At 33.1% G+C, this 17652-nt stretch overlaps 2 protein-coding genes across 5 annotated transcripts; both read right to left on the bottom strand.

Annotated features, from left to right (window-relative positions):
- Window positions 1-6761: 6761 nt before the first annotated feature.
- LOC7467543 (casein kinase 1-like protein 10) lies at window positions 6762-13161 on the bottom strand. Of its 3 annotated transcripts, XM_024607351.2 has the most exons (15): window positions 13098-13161; window positions 12415-12493; window positions 12261-12301; window positions 11282-11351; window positions 11019-11167; window positions 10806-10901; window positions 10334-10404; window positions 9075-9136; window positions 8910-8973; window positions 8734-8818; window positions 8408-8534; window positions 8184-8257; window positions 8023-8083; window positions 7637-7770; window positions 6762-7511 (listed from the first exon to the last, which is right to left on the bottom strand). In XM_024607351.2, exons 2-15 carry the CDS (start codon window positions 12488-12490, stop codon window positions 7230-7232), a joined length of 1392 nt encoding a protein of 463 aa, XP_024463119.1. In that variant the 5' UTR covers window positions 12491-12493; window positions 13098-13161; the 3' UTR covers window positions 6762-7229. The 3 variants fall into 3 exon arrangements, with proteins under 3 accessions (XP_024463119.1, XP_002311677.1, XP_024463120.1); XM_002311641.4 differs by having other exon boundaries at window positions 12415-13111; XM_024607352.2 differs by lacking the exon at window positions 13098-13161 and having other exon boundaries at window positions 7637-7767; window positions 12415-13091.
- A 2185-nt stretch (window positions 13162-15346) lies between these two features.
- On the bottom strand, window positions 15347-17543 carry LOC7467542 (uncharacterized protein At4g14342). Of its 2 annotated transcripts, XM_002311640.4 has the most exons (4): window positions 17344-17543; window positions 17175-17260; window positions 16951-17074; window positions 15347-15629 (listed from the first exon to the last, which is right to left on the bottom strand). In XM_002311640.4, the coding sequence occupies exons 1-4, from the start codon at window positions 17347-17349 to the stop codon at window positions 15582-15584; spliced, it is 264 nt and encodes an 87-aa protein (XP_002311676.1). In that variant the 5' UTR covers window positions 17350-17543; the 3' UTR covers window positions 15347-15581. The 2 variants fall into 2 exon arrangements, with proteins under 2 accessions (XP_002311676.1, XP_024463121.1); XM_024607353.2 differs by lacking the exon at window positions 17344-17543 and having other exon boundaries at window positions 17175-17266.
- Between the last annotated feature and the right edge of the window lie 109 nt (window positions 17544-17652).

The following is a 17652-nucleotide window of genomic DNA, read 5'->3' as shown; positions in this document are numbered from 1 at the left end:
GTATAAATTAAGTCAACAGTGGAATTCAAAGCTGACAATCTTACTATATGTATAGTTGTCCTGCACTGATTGGTCTCTTCTCTTTTCTAACCTTCTTCAATTTCTCTCCTAACTCTTTGATTATAACAGCCTGGGATATAAAACTCTTGATGTCGAAGGTCCATGAATTGGTACAACTTATCCCACCAACCCAACCCTACATTTTTAAACTTTTTATTTATTTATCTTCCTGGATTGGCAGCAAACCTGGAGATTAATTGCACGGGATTGTGTTGGATTTTATTTTTCTACTACTCTAGTAACCCTAAACTAGTGGCTTTACTAGGTAAATCAATGACCCAGAACATGATTATATTCATGTTTTAATTTAAATTAATTTTGATATTGATTTGGCCAAATCTAAATGACTTAATGCATTGACTTGCAATCTATTTATATGACTAAACTTGATTCAAATTCAATCAAGTCAAAACTATTTTCTTTTTAAATAAATTATATTATTTTATATGTATATAAAAAATTACCAATCTAGATTGACTTCAATGACTCGCAAGTTTACCCAATAATCTCATAACCCATGTACTTTCCCAGCCACATCCCGAACTTGAGTATATAAGCATTAGCTTATTCCGTTGTTTCGAAGCAAAGTCCTGTATAATTGAAAAGGTTTTATAATCCTGAGGGGTATAATTTAATTGGTTAGATCCTAAGTTTGCTCCCTAAAAATCACCAGTTCGAGTCTCACAAACATCAGGGCCACTGGAGACTTACATGGTCATTAACTTCAGAGCTCGTGAGATGAGTTGAGATGTGCACAAGCTGGCTCGGACACCCACGTTAATAACAAAAAAGGTCTTTACTATTAAATTTGGAAATACATGGTTGGTGTCACATGGACAAATTTTTCGCTTAACATTTCAGTACTATATGACAGTAGACTAAGTATCTACTCACCTTATATGTTTATGTACGCACATGTATCTCGCTCACCTAAATTTTTTTCACATTTTAACTTGTTGTAAGCAAGCGAAATTAATATAAATAATAAAATAGAATAGTGAACAAAATATACATAAAAATTCTCAACTTTATTATTACCTCAATAAAGAAAATAGTGCCATGCACAAAACTTGTATACTACGTTGTAAAAGTTTTAAATAATATTATGGAAGTTAGAAAGCAAAGATATCATCTCTATTTTTTAGGACATGGTGGGGTAGTTTCTCCTTATGTTTCTCATGAACTTGGTGACCTCAATTTAGCAAATATTATGTAGTTTTATATTCATGTTCTCTCATGAACTTAGTGATCGTAGAGCATTCTCATTCATGCTTTATGTTTGACAGCTCATCACCCACAATTTGAACGGTCCTCCCCGAACTAGATACATCTAAAAGCCCTCCATCAGTTGGCCTCTTTCACCTGTCTTTTGTCCAAACTCCACACCGTTTTTTTCTAGAAGAAAGACAATATAAGTGAAATAAAAGATGACCCTGTCCCTGGTTGGATAACATTTAAGGTGTAATCATATGTTATGCTGTGCTGCTTACATAATATAAGAAATTTAAGAGTGTGAAGTTGTTAATTTTAAAAATTAAAAAAATAGCCATCTCTACTTCTAATAATAATGTCGACGCTACAACAAACACCAACAAGATATATTATATTATCTTGAGAGGTGTAACTTAACTGATTAGACCTTAAATTTGCTTCACAAATGTTACTAATTCGAGTTTCACAAACCTTATGATCACTAAAGACTTACATGATTGTTAGCTTCAGGACTTGTGATATTAGTCGAGGTATACTCAAGCTGATCCGAACACCCACATTAGTAAAATAAAAGATATTTCATATGGCCATACTAAAAATAAAAAAAATACAGATAATGATTTTGCTCCTCAATTGATATTTATTTAATCTTAAAAAATACTGGATTCTCCGAATTTTTTCTGATGTTGATTTTCATTAAAAAAAAAAACAAACAAAAAAAAGGTGGGAGAATATTGAAGACTGAGCTGTCCCATTGAAATTTAAGTTGAAAAAAAAAAAAAAAAGGTTGTCAATGGGGCACGATGGCATGGATCGGGCTTGCTAACCAATAACATGGGGTTAGAGCCCGAGAAAGAAAATAAAGCCTTCGTCACTCTTCATCGCCGCTACAAAATTTTAACGTCTTGTATCCATTCTGAAGCAGAAAAATTCTCCACGTCACCAATGGGTTTGTAGTTTAGTGGCTGGCTAAGAGTCTAGTGAAGTGTTAAATCTTTATTTGAATTTCACCTCTTATAATAATAATAATAATAATAATAATAATAAAATAAATCTAGGACTGGATCACACAGATAATCTAGTCACGCCACTAACTGATGTCCGGTAATGGCATCAAATATAAATATAATTAATAATCTAGTTATTTTTAATCAATGAATCTTTGGTTAAATCAAAGTTGACTTTTAATTATGAGTTTATTTGTTTGAGAGTATGTTTGACTTATATTATAATTTTTTGAGTGTATATATTTGACCAATCACATCTCGAGTATATAGTTGTGTTTTTCTTTAGAGCAAAGCGATTGAAAGCATAGATTAGGTGTTTGATCATAACAAAATATGATTCATTTAAGTGATTTCATTTACAAACCGGAGAAAGATGTGTTTCTTGAGATGAAATGTTGCTAATTTCTAAAAAGACGTAAATAACCTTGGAAGATTTAAATTTACAAATAATTAATGCATATCTGGCCTAATATATATTACAAAAATCTCAACAATAATCATTACATTAATTCCTGACCTTCTCCTTAAAAAATCAGACATGTTTAAAAATGTTTTTTGTCCATAATTAAGTTACATTGAGCTTATAAAATTATTTAATTTTAGAGTATACTTCATCGCATCGATGACCAATAAGCGCATGGAGAACAAGGAGTGGAGTAATTTCTCCTCTACATAATGACAGAAATTAACAAAATAATTAATTGATTAAAACGAAACAAAAAAACAAAACATGGTATAATTAATCACCCGATGGAGGATTAAGTGTTTTATTTTTTATTTTAAATAAAATTACATAAAATAACATGCATGTCCCTACAAACTTGATCATTAGGGTTTTGGCATAAAACCCTTGTATCGATCCTCCGTCTTCAAGCTCTACAGCTTCAAAGTCAAATCCAGCGTCTCCGCATATGATCTCTTCCCATGGTTACCTCCGGAGGAGAACGGTCTCTCCAATTGTCGAAGAAACGGCCTGGTGCGATCAATACTGTGAGGCTCTTCCATCACCAGCTTGGGCTGTGTTGGCAAGGCAAAGGGAACATGTTGTGACCGGCCAACTGTGTACTTGTTCCTAGCCAACGATGAACGTTGTGATTGTGGAGCTCTAATAATTGGTTGTGCCGAAGCAATATTTTGTGGGGTGCTGGGACTGAAGGCAGGGTTTCTCTCTGTCGAAGAAAGAAAATTATAGCGACTGTGGCCAAGGAAACCAGTTTGTGGCGAACGAGAAGGAGTAGAAGGACCAAAACTGAAAGGATTGGCAAGAGGATCTGCACGGGAGGAGGAAAAGCTGAGACCATTTTTCCATCTCGCAGTCTCGACATCCTCTACCATGTGAGATTCAATATGGTCTATGAGAGCTTGTACACTCGTAAACACATGGTCACATATTCGACAAGCGATTTGTGAAGGAAGCAACGGCCTTTTAGAACCAAGTGTGTTGCCATGCCTTAAGCTCCAACCAAATCCAGCCATGTTCTCGACTATGACAGTGAAAAGACTTGATGCTGTGAAGAGACTTTGCAAAGGGGAGAGAGAGAATTCAGTACAAGTATATCTTGGATCCTAGGATTAATGCATGTATTTATAGGGAATTTGTTTCGGTACATTTATGGTAATACGATGAGCAGTTATGCCATTAATGTGTTTTTGTATCTGCAAAAGCTATGTAGCATAGATTTTGAGTAAATTGATGCTAATTAACATTTTCGACATCATAAAATACAAGGGAGGAGGGAGGATTGTGATTTTATTGAAGAAATCTACGTGCAAAAGCTAAAAAGGGATCACAATCCAGAGCATTAAAGAGAATTTATAAATCAGAATATGTATTATATTTGCCTTATTTTGTTGAAGATCTTCTATAAAACACAAGGGAATATCGTTCTGTTCATAATATGAAAAGGCTCGAGAGTTCATTGTTTTCACTATTGTGTCTTTAAAGGAATTATTATTATTTACTATGTTTGGTAAATTATTTATTTTCTTTTATTTTAAACAAAAAAGATTATCAAGATTTCATGAAGTTTCCATTTTTTCTTTAATTGTCACCGTCATTTTTATTTTATTTTTTGAAAATAAATAATGCCTAGAGAATCTACTCATAAGATATATATCCTTTCAAGAATGAAATCAAAACATTGATTTTATAATTAATTAGCATGGGATTTATAATAGAAGGGTGATCTTAGGAATTCTTGGCTCTGTAAGAACGTATATATATATATATAATTAAAGCTGTTAACTAGGAATAAATTATATGTACATATAATTAAGCAAATAAATTATGCCACTTCGTGTTTTTTTTTTTTTTGGTCATTTATTCACTCCAGATAATGCTTACAATTATTGATTGCATTAATTAGCAGACAGAGCAATTAATTTAGTAAGCACAGTTAATTAGATCTTGTAAACTTATTTCATTAATACCAGTTCTGGCAGGGACTTCATGCAGATCATCTTAATTTTATATATAATCTACTCGAGGCGGGCGATAATAAATTATGGCTTGCCATTAAATTAGATTCCAATCAGGAAAATCGCTCTGTTTGATTAGTATATCAATCAAATTCATAGATTTTGATTTTTTTACATTTCAATACCATCCTTTTCACGAGTGCCAATACAATATTTCTATCCAGATTTCACCCCTTTTTTTTTTCATTTTCTTAATGTTTGGACACAATATTAATTACAAGGGATCCCCTCGATCGTAATTAATATTGTGTCCAATAAAAAAATATTTTCAGATTAGATTAAATATATTTATTTGGTTAAAATAAATTCAATTAATTAGTAGATAAAATAAATACAGTTGTTTGAAAAAACTTAAAAAACTTATTTTGCAGAGGATTAAGGTCACGTTTATATATATATAAGATTTTTTTATAGATTATATCGTTATAATATGGTAAGGCATCATGCTTCAAATTAAACTTAATAAACCGTGTGAAAATAAAAATAGGATCTAGAATGAAAAGAAAATAGAAAAATCCATAACTACATATGAAAATATGAACTCTCTTAAGAAACTTCTGATTAACTATATATTATATACCCTTAATTCAATATTATATATTCAATTCTTTTTTTTTTTCACTCTTTTAGATAAACACCATTAATCCAGAACAACTGAAAAACTTTTCATGAACTATTTTACCTTGAAGGCAATACCTACTATCAGTACTAATTAATAAGTAAATTCAATTCTACCTCTAATTAAGAAAAAACCAATTACAAATATCGAAATGAAAATTATTTATTCATAACTAATAGACTAGGTTTAGAATGAATCCGAAAATATATTTTAACCTTTTTTTTCTTATTTATGCACGACATAAACTATAAATAAGATAGAATAACCTGTTGAAATTATTTTTAAACTATATAATGTAACTTATTTTGACCATCAAAATTCTAAGAAACACAGTATTGAAATAAAAAAATAATTAAATTACATCGAAACTCATCGAATTAATAAATTGAACCTTAGTTAGTTATTTATAGAGTTATTGTCTTACCCTTTCAGGGAAAAACTAATAAGATTTTCGTTTATGTATGTAATTTTCATTTATATTTATGTCACAATATATGATCAAAAAAGAGCAATTTAAAATGATAAAAAAAGGGTTCATAATAACACACACAAACTAACTATTATTTATTAATTATAAAAAAAACTTAACAATAAGACATTAAAAAAGCATAAAATATTAAAATCCAGAAATTATTCAACGTCATCAAAATCCACCAAATTGAGTTCTTATTAATTTTTATAGGCTACTTTCAGTTCGTTTATTTTTTATGATTGAAAAAAGGTTGTTTAAATTAAAAAAATATAAGAATATTAAATAAATCCCCGAAAAAGTTATTTTTTAGCAAATAATTGTCGTTTATTTTTTTTATTTTTTATGCAAATAATTGGATAAGAATATTAAATAATTAAAAATATAAGAATATAACTCTGGTTAAAAAAAGAAAAAACTTGGTATTTATAATTTGCTAGTAGACTCCTCTATAGTGGAAAAGATGAGGTTCATGTTAGGTGGATAACGACGTCATGCTAGAAAAACTAGTATTAAATAAATCATATTTTTGCCATTTTCCAAATGTACTTGAATTAAATCCCTTCATTTTGAACCCCAAAGGGAATGCGACGAACATGACAACAACTCAAAAGGATGTTTAGCTGTTTGAAAAAATTATTTTTTTTTATTTTAAATTAATATATTTTTAATATTTTCAAATTATTTTGATAATAATCTCAAAAATAATTTTTAAATAATAAAAAAATATTATTAACATGCTTTTCTGAATGAAAAACATTTTAAAAAACAACCACAACTACATTTTTAAAAACTACACTTCTAAACACATTAAATGCCCAGCATTTTGTTTAGTTATAAAATTACAATATTTATTTATTTATTATTGTTACTTTATTTTGAACAGAAAAGTTTAAATGAGTTCAGCATCAGAAACTAAAAAAGAATTCAATTCCATTTTATTGCATTTTTCGCTCCATTGTTGAATCGACCTCTGCCTGAACCACAGCTAAGATTATGTATATAGTAGTAGAGAGGATGGCCGGAGTTCATACCGGTCTCTTAGCGGAAGTTGTAATTTTTTTTCCCAGAAAAATTTAAGTATTTATTAGAGCTAAAAGCATCTCAAATATATGAACAATTCCTACCCTGAAATGATTCTTCTCTTTTAAGAATTGAGTCCGCTTGCCTTTGTATTGCCAATTCTCTGAGAGATGGATACAAGACGAGTCCCAGTCTTCCAAGGAGAGGATTCCCTGATCTTTTGCTGTGATGGAAACCTAATGGTGGGTATGAATATACAGTAACTGGCGACACACCATTGTAGTCCCAACACTGATAGAAATACACAAGGGAATTTTGACCCCTTGCACAAGTAAATCTTCGTACCAGACAGGTCCAGTGCTTATTTCCTCTTTCCTGTGCCAATAGACAGGAGTTCAAAGCTCCTAAGTGTATTGACACGACCACCACTTGTGGCTGAAGCACGAGTAAAAGAAGATGATTTTGACTCAAACCCAGGTTGAACCCTTTGGGTTGTTGACAGGCGACCACTGCTTGAGACCAGCCGGCTTGACCGATTCTCACTAGGCTCGCCAGAAGAGCTTGGCCGGCTGCTTGACATGACCGCCCTCTTTGAAGTGCTTCCATTTCGAGATGACGAACGGGGCCTTTCTGAATCGGGATGCTGTAGAAAGGATGGGGATAGAAGAAAAGTAGCAGGCAGTTGAGAAGTGAAGCTAAAATCCAGGGCAAAAGGGCGACCAACTCCACCAAAATTAAAAGGTACATAATTTCTCTTGCAATACTCACCACATCCTTGGATGATGGCGCATCATCTGAGGACCTGTGCCTGGACTGATCGCTGTGCAAAGCATGTCCAGAGCTATTCCTTCGAGCAAATGCCTCAACTCCACCAGAGAATCTGTCTCGGACTTCCTGGCCTACTGGATAAAAATAAAATTGTCTCAAACACGAGAAAGTAGCCCAGGAATCTCTTTTTGTCAAAGGTGAGGGGGCAACAAAATAGTACCATGAATGTCATGCTAAATATTAATCTATACTAGGGAATAGCAAAACAAGCAACAAATGAATTACCCATCAACACTTCAGATATCATGTCCAGGCATTCATCGGCAGTTCACTTGATCAAAATATTAAAGAAAAAAATTGTTTGTTAACTAAAAATCAGAACAGACCTGATGGCCGTTCCACTCTTTCAGCAGATGGCCCTGGGTATACAGCTGGTTTGCCACTTGGCTGTTAAAAGAAGACACGGAATCAAGAATAATTGGAGAGAGACTTGTTAAAAATATTTTTCCTACTGAAATCAGTCACAAAAAAATTAAGGTATACTAACTCGTGATCTAGAACTTGAACCAATCTGCGGGTACTTCAATATGGTCCAGTCAAAAACATAATCAAACTGATACCCTGCAACAGTTTAGAAACCTATATTAGGTTCTAAAATTTGGCAGGACCCTAAACTAACAATTGAATTTAGAACCCCAGCAACATATTTAAAATAAAAATAACAATTGAATAGTAATTAAAAGCATCAAAGATTCTGGAGCATGAACAAACCTTCTCGAATAAACAAGTCGCGGAAAAGTCTCTTCAGGTATGAATAATCAGGTTTGTCTTCAAACCGCAGTGAACGGCAATAATGAAAGTAAGATGTAAATTCTGAAGGATAGTTCTTGCAAAGGACCTGCAAAGTAACCATTATACTTCATATTCCACCAGCATGATAATCATTTAAAACATTTATTAAGGCAAACTAATTGTTTAAACACCAAACTGGTATCCTTGTACACCAGTAATTCTCCCCATTGTGGCTGTGTATCATATGCTACACCATGAAAAACATGTGCTTGGAGCAAGCAGCTTGCAAAAGCAAATGATTGTACCTCTATAGGAACAAGCATCTTCTTTTCACTGATCTTGTCATATTTCTGCTTTTTATTACCAGCTTTCATGCCCTGCCATGGAAGGCTGAACTAGAGAAATCACCAAAAGAAAAAGGATCAAACACATATTAAGATTTACAAATAGGAGGGTAAAGCAAGTCGAGTAAGTTCTTAACCTTCCCCTCAAAAAATACATAAGCACATAACCAAGGGATTCCAGATCATCTCTTCTGCTTTGCTCTGCAAGTAAGAATGGCATAATAATAAGATCAAATATAAAGATTTGAAAATGTGCTAGCAACATCCAATAGTCATCTTACAGTTACAATCAGTTCACTCACCAACTCCAAGATGAGTATTAACACTAGCATAGCGAGCCGTGCCTGTGAGATTCTTGTTTTCCCTGTAACAAAAACTTATTACATATATCATGATAGACAATGGAAAGAGGCTTGAAAAGGGGAGGAGGTGAGAATTCATCATTACATCAGTATATCAGAGAAAGATGTGCGAACAAAATGCACGATAACATGTACAGATAAAAACATGATACATGGTGGCATTGAATGCTCCCAGGAAAACAGGCTTAAAGACATAAAAACAATAGCAAGAGATAGTTGCCCAAGCAACTCTGCAAAAGTAAGCAGCATTACCAACAGCAGCATTCTTAGCACTGCCCTTTTTTGAAGGGAAACATACCAAGCAGAAGATTTCCCTGAATTGCAGCTTTATGCCTAGATAATAGAAGCAAGCTGAATATGCATGGACAACTAGGCTCTTGCCAGCAACATTAATTCTAGATTCAACTCACGAAACCAGTTTTTTTTTTTATTGCATTGTTTATTTACCAAACTTGTCAGGCTTCCATTCACAAGTACTCTATGATTAAAAGTAGCTGGAATTTTATGATCGTACTTGTCAAACTCAACAACAACTGATCAAACAAAGTACACATGAACTGATTAGATTCACAGGTACTCCATGAGAAACACAGTAAACTATTCATGTGTGATTCTGCTCTTAAGATTCATTGAACATTTAAAATCTCTGTTCCAAGATCTCCATTTTCTTCTCGGACAAAAACAATAAATTGCAAGCTCCTTCCTAACAGACCTTTTTTTTATTTGAAATATAATAAAACATCTGATATACAAAAGTATGCTTGAGCTGATAAGAAACACAGTAAACTATTCATGTTTGATCCTGCTCTCAATTCAAAGTCTCAGTTCCAAGACCTCCATTTTCTTCTGGGGAGAAAACAACAAATTGCCAACTCTTTCCTGGCCATTTTCTTTCCTTTTACTTTTCGAAATAGACTATAACATGGCTAGGTCCCAGACACAAAAGAATGAATCCTCACAAATTATTAGGACTCTATCCTAGGTAAGCATGTCCTTGGTACTCCTGAATACTGCATTATAACAAAACCATGAGCACGCACATTAAAACATAATATACTTCATTTTTGCTCCAACTGGCTATCAATGAACAAAGGGCAAGATCTAAGAGCTTGGAGGGGGAATAAATTTCATCATCAAACCAGGGTTTCAAAAATGGTATTGATACAGGATCCAGAAACATAAGAAAAACAACACTTTACCTATATGGTATATGCTTGTGTGTTTGCAGATCTCTGTACTTTTTTGCAAGGCCATAGTCAATAATGTAGACCTGTGTTTCAGAGAAGGTGTAGCAAGAAAACAATCCGCGATAACTATTAGGGCATCCTAAGATATATGTTAAGTAATAAAACAAAACTGCATATGCATATCAGATATAAGATAGATTTTGACACCGCTAAGACATTCAGTAACAGAGTGCAATATTGAATACTGACTTAGCAAGTCAACCCCATTTGAGGATTGAAAACTGACAAGTGCTGCTCAAATGGCGAAGGCCTCATTTTTTTCCTATTGCCAATGAACTTCAAATCTAAAACCTCTAAATTGCAAAGAAGTTTTTCCCATTGACATATTTACATTGTCCCCTCGACTATGAACTAGTAAGCTCACACCTTTGCAATATCTAACAATTCTATTTAAATTGAACATAAAAAGGAAAAAGGAACATACCTGATTTGCTTTGCGCCCTAAACCCATCAAAAAGTTGTCAGGCTTGATGTCACGGTGAAGAAAACCCCGTGAGTGCATATATTCAACTCTATTTATCTACATTAAGGAATGCGAAAGAACACTGAGTATAGCAGCTGCTAAAAAAGCATGTGTTCTTAACAGTTGATATCCTAATATAAAAGGCATGCCTTTCTTAAAAATGGGCATACTTACTAATTGATCTGCAAGCATCAACACTGTTTTCAAAGATAACTTCCGATTGCAATAATTAAACAAGTCTTCAAGACTTGGTCCAAGAAGGTCAATAACCATGGCATTGTAATCAACCTCAACACCAAACCATTTGAGATGAGGAATACCCGCTTCACAAGGATGAAGAAAATAAATAAATAAATAAATTGACTTTTGCTCAAGCGAAGAAAAAAACATATCAGCTAACAATAAGGAAAAAAAAAGGAAAAAAGAAAGAAACTTACTTCCTCCTTGAAGTAGCATGTATAGTTTTGATTCATAATGAAGCTGGGGGTGCTTGGTTTTCACAGATTCCTGGGAATATCATAAGAATATGTATCAGCTACAAAATCAAAAGTGCAAATTGCACTATATTATAACATATATATAAAAAAGGACATAATACATGAATCTACTAGATTACATCCTCAGATTTAAATGAACAGAAAAGGTCAGAATTTCATATTAAAACATCCAGTCAAAACAACCTTAGAGCAGGCTTAATTCAACAGCAGGCTTTTTCCCTCAACATGGTATAACATGGAAAGTGCAACGCTCAAGAACACACCGACTGCAAACTGGAAACTTTTTACAATATCTTTTGCTCACAGTATCAGTACATAATCAAATGAATAGAATTACTCTTCTACATATACACAAAATGACCAAAAGCGTCGCTAATTAGAAGCTTCCAATATCTAAAATACAATATTTGATGTTTCCAACCAATGCAAATAGACCTCGGTCAAAAGCTAGTAGGACCAGGGTACAAGGAATCACCAGCCAAAAACAGAAAACTTAACGACTTTTTATTCAGGGATCCTTTTGTTTTAAGAACATAGTAGAGGGGAGCATTTAGCATTGCCACTGAGAGAATCATTTGGTAACATAAATATAATGAATTGATTGAGGAAAACATTAACTAGCTACTAAGACACCAAGAAGAAGTCCTCCACTTGGATAACCAAATTCACAATCCATCTTAAGTAACTAACTATCTAAATTTCTCAAAACCAAAAAAGCATTTGGAGAAAAAAAGAAGAAGAAGCAAATTCCCTATCATCAACTATAAATTGCTACTTCAAACAGATGGAAACAAACACGATCATCAGCCATCTAGTATATCAAAACATGACAGTTAACTACTATCCAGGAATGCACGAATGAAGAAATAACAATCTATAAGAAAGAATTGCAGATAATTGCTAAAGATGTAAAACCTACCAACTTAACAGCCACTTCCTCTCCACTCTGTACATTAATACCTGCAAACAAATAAAGAACAACAAAAAAAATCAAAAACCCATCTAAAGACACAAAAGGAAAGAGTGATCAAAACACTTTGAATGTTACTAAATAAACCCTAAAAATTGCATACCTAAATAAAGTTCACCAAAGGACCCACTACCGATCTTCCGCCCAAGCTTAAACTTGCCACCAATCACATGATCCATGATCTAACAATCTCAATCAAATATTATAACCCACCAAACGAATAAAGGAAAGAAAAAAAAGACCCCCCCTTTTTCTTTCAAGTTCGCAGTCAAAATTCACCAACTAAAGTGACCTAAGACTCTTCCTTGTCAAAACAAAAAAAAAACCCAGAACACTCAAAGACCACTCTAAATGATTCAGTAAATGCCTCAAAATTGAAAAGCAAAATAAAAGAAAAGATATCTTTTGTAACCCAATCTGCTTAGCAACCGAGCAAACTAAGATGTTACTTAAAAATCTAAGAAAACCCCATTAATCAGCGAAGGGAAACTAGGGTTTGCAAATCACGAAACTGCGTTATCTTGAGAAAGTGAAGAGAAAGGAAGTAGAGAGAGAGAAGAAGGTAAAGTTTTTGAAATAATTAACGGGAAAAAAAATAGACTTTGAAGAGAAAGAATAACAACAACAACAACAACAATAATAAAGTAGGGGGGAGAGAGAGAGAAAGAGTATGGGGTGGCAACGATATGTGCGGCAAGAATTTGGGGAATTTTAAAGATCTGGCTAAGACAAGGATTGTGTTTTCTCGAGAAAATTTGGAGATTCTGTGAAGAAAATAATACTTACCAAAAAAGTGATCCGAGAAAAAGTGGATGCTGTGTGTATATATTTGATTATTTGCGTTTTTCCCTTTTTATAGTTGCTGTTACCTCGCAGAAGTGGGAGTACCAATCTCTACCTACTTTATTTATTTTTTTAGTTTTGTTTTGTAGTGAAGAGGATAATGGGATTATTTTTGAAGGAGGGCCATTTTCTTGTTCAAAGCCTACCAATGGAAAAGAAAACGGTTCCTTGCTTTCTTTACCAGCAAAATAAAATAATTGAGAGTGAAGGTTTTTCTCTGCCATTTTCCTTCTCCCTTTCTTCATGCAATCTCAAAAATATTAATTTAAAATTAAAAAATAAATATTAGTTGAAAACACTGTTTAATAATTAATTATTTTATTTTAAATAAATTTTATGGTTGAACTAAAATGCCAAATAAAATCTTAAGAATAAGGTGAGACAGTGTTTAATAATTAATTATTTTATTTTTTGTTTATTAAAAACATATATATTTTTACCAGTCTTTTTTCAAGTATTTTGTTAGCTCTAATTTTGCTTTAAAAGCAAGCAGATTGCTTTGTTTTAAAATCAAAACAGGATGCTGGTGTTTACCCTCTTCACTGCCATCCTAATTTTTTTCGAGTAAACAGTACGCAAGAGGCATGCAAAACTGAAAACTCTTCTCAATAAAAAAAATAATAATTAATAATGATGTCGATAATGAGCTTCTCCATAACGTCTACTCGTAAATAAAGACTGAAATAGTAATAAAAATTGGTTTTAAAAGTATTTTTTTAAATGTATTAAAATAATTTTTTTATTTTTTTATTTATTTTTGATATCAGTATATTAAATTAATTTAAAGATACAAGAAAAAATAAAGCTAAAACTTTGTAAAATATTGTTGGCTGCGGCAAATACATAAACTAAGATTCTGTTTCAGAATATGATTGTGTTTACTTTTCAAAGTATTTTTTACTTAGAAATGAATCAAAATAATATTTTTTTATTTTTAAAAATTATTTTTGATATTAAAAAATATTAATTTAAAATAAAAAAATAAAAAATATTTAATTTTTTTCAAAAATATTTTTAAAATATAAAAACAAAAATTACCTAAACTGGAAATCCAAAGTCACCTGCTCTGTCAACGGATGCATGCATTTGAAGATAGGCGGCGTAGCTTTCATTGGTTTACCAAGAAACCACTTGCTGGTAAGTGAATTGACCCGAGCATACACGTGGTCCAGATTTGAACCCATTTTGCCCTCTTTCTACGCACCATTCCAGTCGTCGAGTCATCCCACATAAGGCACTTCATGTGGATTTATAACGTGCGGATGTTTTTATAGAGTGATTTTTAATGTAAAATATATTAAAATAATATTCTTTATTTTTTTTTAATTTTGGTGCATTAAAATTATTAAAAAATATCTAAAAAAATACTACATTTTCCCAGACAAAAATCACTTCAAGAAGCATTTTAGAAAACAAATTGAACTATATTATAAATCATTTTACTACTTGGTGTCGATCTCCAAAGTAGTTAGTGTCGTTTCACAGAACAGAAGGAAATAGGTTAAACGGATGGTACCTGTTGCTAGCTTCACGTTACCGTATGTTACTTTTAATTGCGCAAAGGAATAAGAACAATTTATGAAAAAAACTAAGTGCTTTCTTCGACCCTTTTCATACCCCTCTAGACAATGTGTAAATATAAAATAATGTAAAAAATATAAAATAACGTAATGATGTAGAATGCTTTCCCACCTTTCTTTTCACAGCATCCAAAGTTATGATGGTTTCTCCTGCCACAGCTCCCTCGCACCCTTTTCTTTCCTTCACAATTCTTTTTCCGAGGATGGCCTGGTGTTTTGCATCATCCTCGGCAGCCACCAGAATCTTCGAGGATGGCCCTTCAGAATTGCCAGCACAACCCCCCTAATAAAGAATAGCGTTATACTCTTAAGAAGCTCGGCAGCAAACACAGAAAAACATAAATTCATTTCCATCAGATGTTCTTCACCGCCCAAATGGAAGTGCACGCACCAAAATCTTGCAGTTAGTATAGAGCTGCCTTGCAAAGGAATGTAAGATGGGATTTAAACATTATAAAAAGCCCAGGTCATTTTCAGAGGGGACATGGCAACAAATATCACTTCTATCATTTTTGTTCCGACAATCATCAGGGTCTTGCCATAGAAAACAATCACGAGGGTCTTCTAAGAAAACTGGCATAAGCAACAAACATGGTGAAAACCAAAAAGACATTGGAAAAAGCGGATGCTAATCATATTATAAGAAATTATAAATTCAACCACATAAACGCTCCAAGCTTAAACCATCCTTGAAACCATAAAACATGATTTTTACAAGTCTACAATCACAAATGATATCTTCAGTACTCATAACTGTCATCAAAAGGCCAATGTTCCTTCAGCCATACACAAGTTTAAGCATATCAATCAGTTAGCCACAGCTGACTCGGATCAAGCAGAACATGTCTCAATCATCTTCTCTTTCCGGGGGTAGACCACAAGGCAAAAGCATTTTCTGCACCAAGTTAAAAAGAATCATTAGGTGATCATATTTAAGACATGTAATAAGTATGGAAGAGAAAATCAGAACTTCTCTGAGATATCTTCACACAATCAAGATTTTAATGTACAGGACAAACACATTATCAGTCACTAAGCCATTTTCCACTGATTGTCAAGATTTAACACATGAAGCAAGTCATAGTTCAGACACCTATCCATCAGCAATTGAAATAACAATAAACTCTTGCATCTTATACTTTCTAGAACTTCTAGAATAGCTTATATGTAATGCGATCTTCCAGCACCCCCCCTGCATTTACGAATTGCTCATTCAAATTGACACAACTTTTGTTGCACACTTTTGACTGTGGATCTTAAGATCATCATTCATAAATAACTGGGATATAAAAAAGTAATCTGGACCGAGTAAAGTCCAACTATTAAAATGGTAGCCTGATCTCATCATAGTTTAAGTAAAGTCATAGTGTATAAAAAACTAATCTTCCAAAAATGTGTTCCATAAAGAGATGGTTGCTATCATGTAAAACTCATGCAGCTAACCAAATAAATGGGAGAAGGCTTTACAAGTTGACTTTAGTGAAGCAGTAAAACCTATAAAGGATGCATTCCTGATAACAGCACCTGACTCTGACAAAACATATGGCATATGGCTTCCCTACTGCAAGATGATTGGCATGTCCCCATGCATTGCCAGGGATGTGATTATAGCACCAACATGACAGCACCTACTTCATGAAACTTTTCATCCCCTTGGTTTTATAAGACAAAAAAAAAACATCTTTTTTCTTAGGGGTCATTCGGTATCATTTCCATTCCATGTTGGTAAAAAACAAATTCGGAAACATGAATAGAAAAAACTTGTTTTTTTTTTGTTTTTAATTTTCAAAAACATAAAAAAAGCAACAACCAATTGTCAGAATTTTTCAAAATCAAACAAAGTGGTTTTCAAAAATTGTGTTAGGGTTGCTCGTTTTGCTTTTTCTCAAAAAAATAAAATTCAAAACAAACAAGTTTCCAGTATCCGTTTTCAAAAATTTGAAAATGAAAACCACAAATGATACCTAACTACCTCTTACAGACCCATTAAACGGAACACTCTTACTGGTGCAATGATCAGGTTTTATCACAAAAAAAGATAAAAAGAAATGGAAACTACAACTTTGAACGAACATGAAGTTCATCCCCAATATCCTCAAACACCAAATTACAAACCCATCAAACTAAGTCAGTGATGTAACCAAATGGCAACTCAAAAAAAAAAATAGATCAATAAACATATAAAGTAAAGGAAGGAGATTAAAAGACGAACGAACCTGCATAAAATTATAACGTTCCCTTCCAATAGACTCATTTTCAGCTAAAGCAAAATAAGCAAGCATAGGGTAGTGACCGATATACGATGCATAGCTGTCACGTTGAATATTCACTGCCCACTCGCTGTATTAATTTACCAATCACAATCAGTTTTTTTTTTTAAAAGAAATTATATACATTAAACTGGGCTAATAAAGGGGGGGGGGGGGGGGGAAACCCTCACAATCTGTTTAAATCAGCGTGGCCTGTCCCAACATATTTGGCCTGGAGATGCTCCAGCTGTGAATTGATGTTAAATCTATCACTGGCCTGCATCATCATCATCGTTAATATTGAAGAAATTAGGGTTTTGAGAAAACAAGGAGAGGGAATTGAAGAAATGATTGACTTACCTGCATCTTCGATTACAAAGATACGCAACCACGATGTCTAATAATTGCTAACAGAGCAGACTACCAACGGAGGATTGAGTCGTTGTCTTCTTCTTTCTTTACAGGCACATACAAAAAGGGGGGCGTAGTAGGCTAGATGTCCCCGCTTTTCCTCTTGTTCACTACAGTTTTACCATGCGCTGCTGTAATTTCTTCTCTAGTAATCTGCTCAGGAAAAGGTATCGAGTTGATTATAACAGTCCCTGTAGTTTAGTAAAAATAATTAATTAGTCATCATGGTTTCAACAATTGTTATTTAATCCCTCTGTT

The sequence above is a fragment of the Populus trichocarpa genome, chromosome 8, assembly GCF_000002775.5.
Source record: "Populus trichocarpa isolate Nisqually-1 chromosome 8, P.trichocarpa_v4.1, whole genome shotgun sequence".
NCBI lineage: Eukaryota > Viridiplantae > Streptophyta > Magnoliopsida > Malpighiales > Salicaceae > Populus > Populus trichocarpa.
The sequence above is the reverse complement of the archived record's forward strand: the minus strand, read 5'-3'. Positions and strand labels throughout refer to the sequence as shown.

Coding starts and splice junctions, on each gene's coding strand:
- LOC7467543 (XM_024607351.2), bottom strand. CDS start 12,490: ATGGATCATGTGATTGGTGGCAAGTTTAAGCTTGGGCGGAAGATCGGT. Junction 12,302..12,414: donor CTTTGGTGAACTTTATTTAG/GTATGCAATTTT, acceptor ATTTGTTTGCAG/GTATTAATGTACAGAGTGGA. Junction 8,819..8,909: donor ATGTATTTTTTGAGGGGAAG/GTTAAGAACTTA, acceptor TCTCTAGTTCAG/CCTTCCATGGCAGGGCATGA.
- LOC7467542 (XM_002311640.4), bottom strand. Junction 17,075..17,174: donor CACGCTGATTTAAACAGATT/GTGAGGGTTTCC, acceptor AAATTAATACAG/CGAGTGGGCAGTGAATATTC. Junction 15,630..16,950: donor AACGTTATAATTTTATGCAG/GTTCGTTCGTCT, acceptor AACTTGGTGCAG/AAAATGCTTTTGCCTTGTGG.